Source organism: Sinocyclocheilus rhinocerous, unplaced genomic scaffold, assembly GCF_001515625.1.
Source record: "Sinocyclocheilus rhinocerous isolate Xijiao unplaced genomic scaffold, SAMN03320098_v1.1 scaffold3306, whole genome shotgun sequence".
NCBI lineage: Eukaryota > Metazoa > Chordata > Actinopteri > Cypriniformes > Cyprinidae > Sinocyclocheilus > Sinocyclocheilus rhinocerous.
The window spans coordinates 170,042-174,992 of record NW_015640049.1 but is presented as its reverse complement, the minus strand read 5'-3'; the positions used below and the strand labels follow the sequence as shown (position 1 = coordinate 174,992).

The window sequence follows — 4,951 nt, the reverse complement described above, 5'->3', positions numbered from 1 at the left end:
TGTCAGGTTCTCAGAGACTTAGGTTAAGTATAGAATCCTAAAAAATGACCGCTACTTAATAAGAATCACATACTGAAAAGTAGCAAAATACTTGAAGACTGATTTTTTTAAATATAGGCTTTATAGACAGATAAGTTGTGAGTGACTCTTGAAGGACCAGCACCACATCCTCTTGTACCACTGTTTGAAGAATTTATCTTTCAGAATCTGGCAGTAACTTTTGGGAGTTCTGTCAGGGCAGCCAATCAGAATTTAGCAACCTCGTCTCTGATTGGCTGGAATTATGGCATATTGTAACGCTGAGTTGTGTTGAGCAACCATTGTAGTTGGCATTTAGAGAGCACTGAAGGCGGGCATCAGGTGAGCAAGCTAGTGAAACGTTGCACGCGCAAAAGAGAAGGTCTGCACACATCCAAAAACTTATTTTAAATGCGAAATTGATTTTAGTGTGCTCTAAATACTTTGCGAGACGAACATTTTCTCCACAAAACTCAGATCGTGCGCGTGCAAAATGCACTTTTGTGCGCTCAAAATATGATCTTTCGCACGCAGAATTGTGGCAGAGATCTAACCCCATAGGACTGTAGGTGTGAGACTCATGTGTACCATTGGTGTGGCCACTAGGGGACGCTCTCTCTCAGAGGAGCTGCGCGTGAAGCTCCTCTGAGAGTGAAAGAGAGGAAACAGTGTTTTCCTCGTGACTGGAATTCGCTCTTCATCAGCGTCTGTCTGAAATACAAGAGTACAAAACTCACACAGAGACACAACAGCCAACAACAGCAGATCCGTGACCCGACTCCACTCCAGACCCAACAATAACCTGGGCTTTATGTCTGAGTAGGGTTTATAATTAATTATAAAACATTTTTATAAATATCTTGTTTTCATTTTACAAGGGTTCATACCATGACAAATCCATTTTTATTTATTTTTTTACATTTTTATCAATATTTTGAATTAGTTTTTAGATTTTTAATTTTAATTTATATATATATATATATATATTTAATTTGATGTTTATTTTCTTTCAAGTAACTAAGAAGTTTTGTAATGGTTTTAATTTTAGTTAACAATAATAAACCTGCAAACTCATCAACCTACCAGAAAAATAATAATAACTATATATATATATATGTTTTTGTCTATATAGTTTTTAGTATTTTTATTTTTAGTTATTTTAGTACTTCAAATACTTTCCGTACCCACTGTATATATATATATATATATATATTAGTTAACAATAATAACCCTGCAAACTGGTTATTACCCTACCTGAGAGATTTTAACTTTCTAAAAACAATTTAATATCGATTATGGGTTAAATAATTACTTATAAAATTATAAAAATTATTATACATACTATATTTTCTGTTTTCATTTTATCATTTTATTAACTTTTTGTTAAATTAACTTTTTGGTCTTTTAAGAAAAAATCTGATATTCAGTGAATAACTACTTACATTTTGTACTGTTCCTCACACAAAGCTATCATGTAACTTCAAAAGAGTAGAATAGACTGGACTAGACTAGACGACTAGAATAGAATAGAATCCTTTAGGCCTTTTATGGTTGTTTTTGGTGATTTCTGGACATTGACAGGTGTAGTCACAATAGAGTGAGTGATGAAAAGTTTTCTAAATCCTTGCTGCGTTTCACAGAAAAATAACTGCAAATGTGTTTGTAATGAAATTACGGTAATACATAATGTCATAATGTCAAGTGTTGATTTAAAATGTGACAGTATGGGTAGAGTCGGGTGACGGGTCTGGTTTCTGGGCTGGGTTTACACTCTACTAGCCACTCACACACACATTACACTGAGAGACATGAAACACTTAACACACACACACAGAGACTCACGGTTTGTGACTTCTTCTTCTTCTTCTTGATGGATCTGAAGAAGCCTTGTTTCTCCTTCTCTTTGGTGGGCTCTGAAGGGCTCATGTCCCGTGTCTCAGACCCCGTCCTCATCAAAGAAGACACACTTCATAAAACTCATGCTTACAATCTGACAGGGTTATTTTACTATCATTCATATTCTATTATATTATTAATAAGTTTAGTTTTTTATTAATAGTTTTATTTTTAATATATATATTTTTTACATTTTCTGTTTTCATTTTAATTTTAGTTAAAGTTTTAGTAATTCTGTTGTGTTTTTTTTCTCTTTTTTTTTTTCAAGTATTTCTACATAGTTTTTATTAATTTTTATTTTAGTTTTAGTTTTAGTTATTTTAGTTCTTCGTGCTAAAATAATGAAAATTAGAAATGTTGCCTTGGTAACTAGCTGAAATAATTTTTTTAATATTTTATTGCAATTAACATATATTTTATTTCAAGCATGGAACATGTTTTCAATGGTTTTATCTTTAATTAACGAGAATTACCCAGCAAACTGGTCAACCTACCTGAGAGACTTTAATTCTCTAAAAACAATTTAATATTAATTAAGGTGTATAATTAATTATAAAAAATAATGATAAATATTTTATGTTTTAATTTTTAAAGGGTTCATATTTTGACTAATCCAATTTTTTTAATTGAAAATGAGATTTTCATTGAATAATTTAAATTTAAATTTTGAACCCTTTTATTTAATATTCAGACTCATTTCCTGTTTGTCACTTCCTGCTTGACTGTCAAAGCATTCAAGTGTCAGAAATGAATTTAAAAAGCCTTTATTGCATCGTGGCTATTAAAATAAATGATTCATGATTTGTTTATTCTATTTCATGTTATCACAGAAAAAATAAGGTTTGATTCAAATTACACTTTAGTGGAGCCAAATAATAGTTGCACATATAAAAGTATTTACAGTAGGTCAACAATAGAGTGTGTCAGTGCATCATCCTCACCACGGGTCGTATGTGGGTTGGTGTATGTTGTGGCTGCTGTCTATCGTGACTCCTGAACTCTCGTGGAACGAGTTATCGGGTCTGGGAGACGGCACTGGTCCAAACAGAAAAACATCAACATATTAATGAGATCAATGCGCTGAGATCAACCAGTGTCGAGGAAAGTGACCTTTACAAATAAAGTAACTTTTGCATTACTTCTCACTCGCTCTCTCTTCTAGAACAACAACAGCTTTGTTGCTTTTTATTCAAAGTGGAATTTGGGACTTTGTTTCGCTGTTTTCTGATTGTCCTTCCAACACAGTTTGCATGCAATGACTGTATCGCAGTAGATACTGCAACGCATGCAGTGTTGACAGTTTTGTTGATTATAATGGGAGCAATTTAATTTGATTTGCATCGCGCCTGCAGTGTAGAGACTGTATCAAGCACTGCATGAACCAGGGAAACTTTTCAATTGCATTCATTAAAGAACAAATTAGACAACACAGAAATAAAATAAAACAAAATAAACGCTGGTATCATAATAAAACATTACTTTATTGTTGTTAATTATTATTTATCACGCATGCACCTACACTATGTGACTACGGTATGGGGAATGGAGAGGTTTTCTATTGCATTTGTTAATAAATAAATTAGGTCAACACAGAAATAAAATAAAATATTAAATTAAGTTATTAATTAAATAAATTAACAAAATAACCCCGGTATTATGATAAAACGTTACTTTATTGTTGTGTATTTATTATTTATTGTGCATGAACTAGAGTATAGGGAACAGTTTTCAATTGCTTTTGTTAATAAATAAATTATACAAAATAGAAATAAACTAAAACAAAATAATAAATTTAATTAAATTATAATTTAAATAAATTAAAGTAACAAAATAACTGTAGTATTATAATAACACATTACTTTATTGTTTTTTTTTATTATGCATGCACCTACAGTACGTGATTACGTCATGCAGAATGGAAAGGTGTTCAATTGCATTTGCTAATAAATAAATTAGACTACACAGAAATAAAATAAAATAAATTATAAATGAAAAAAGTAAATTAAGAAAATGATTCTGGTATTATTGTAACATAATTCTTTATTGTTTATTTACAAATAACAATCAGATGACATGCATATGTCTTGTAGCTTGTCACTTCCAACGCGGTCTATAACATTTGTTAAAATCAGAAGCATCATGTGCATAAGTGTGACGTGACTGACCCCTGTAGAAGCTGCCGACCCGTCGCGGCACCGACTCGCTGTACATCATGCGGTTCTCTTTGGCCGATCCGCTGTCATCTGCGAGCTGCTCGTGATAAACGCCTCCCTGCAGCATCAACATTTGTCACAGACATGTTTTCCAGCAGAAAAAGTGCTGAATGAAGCACTGAGGACATTAATTATCATGAATAGTGACGATTTCCCCTGTGTTTAAACTCCAAACAAAAGGAAACACAACCGAAGTGCCTCCGTCTGAATGAGAGAGCAAAGCAAACAGAAAAATGGGCAGCAGGAAGAGGAGTATGAAGAGAAGGAGGTAAAGAGACAGTGAAGGAGAGAGAAAGCAGGATGGTGCGGACCTCGCTTTTTTGCCGTGGTGCGTGAAAGGCAGCGGTGTTGTCCCGTGTGGACTCCCGGATTAAAGGTCGCGTGTGACTGACCTCTGCGGCCGCGGGGTCGCTCTGTTTATGGAGAGATGAGAGCAGGTGAAGCACAAAGCGCCCGCACACATTCATACAAACACCCGACACATACAGCATCTGTTACGAACCCTAGTGAGCCACCTACCTAGACGACATACACAGACATCATACTGTACATACACTACCCACATAGATAGATAGATAGATAGATAGATAGATAGACAGACAGAAGAACAGACAGACAGACAGACAGACAGACAGATAGATAGATAGATAGATAGATAGACAGATAGATAGATAGAACGACAGAAGAATAGATAGATAGATAGATAGATAGACTCACACCAATTGAAAGGGAATTGAAAGGGCCAATACTTTAATTCTGAACTCTGCCCAGATGTTGAATTAGAAGGGAGCAGCCAGTGTAGTAATGACAGCTGACACTGGGGC

General features: G+C 34.1%; 1 protein-coding gene across 1 annotated transcript in view; it reads right to left on the bottom strand.

Annotated features, from left to right (window-relative positions):
- Positions 1-536: 536 nt before the first annotated feature.
- Positions 537-4,951, bottom strand: part of LOC107752430 (cyclin-dependent kinase-like 5) — a 74,386-nt gene continuing 69,971 nt past the window's right edge. Inside the window, exons 11-15 of the mRNA XM_016568391.1 lie at positions 4,439-4,540; positions 4,080-4,185; positions 2,856-2,949; positions 1,861-1,966; positions 537-729 (exon numbers count right to left, since the gene is read on the bottom strand). Coding sequence (XP_016423877.1) covers positions 568-729; positions 1,861-1,966; positions 2,856-2,949; positions 4,080-4,185; positions 4,439-4,540 — 570 coding nt within the window. The 3' untranslated portion in view covers positions 537-567. The remainder of the gene's footprint in view (positions 730-1,860; positions 1,967-2,855; positions 2,950-4,079; positions 4,186-4,438; positions 4,541-4,951) is intronic.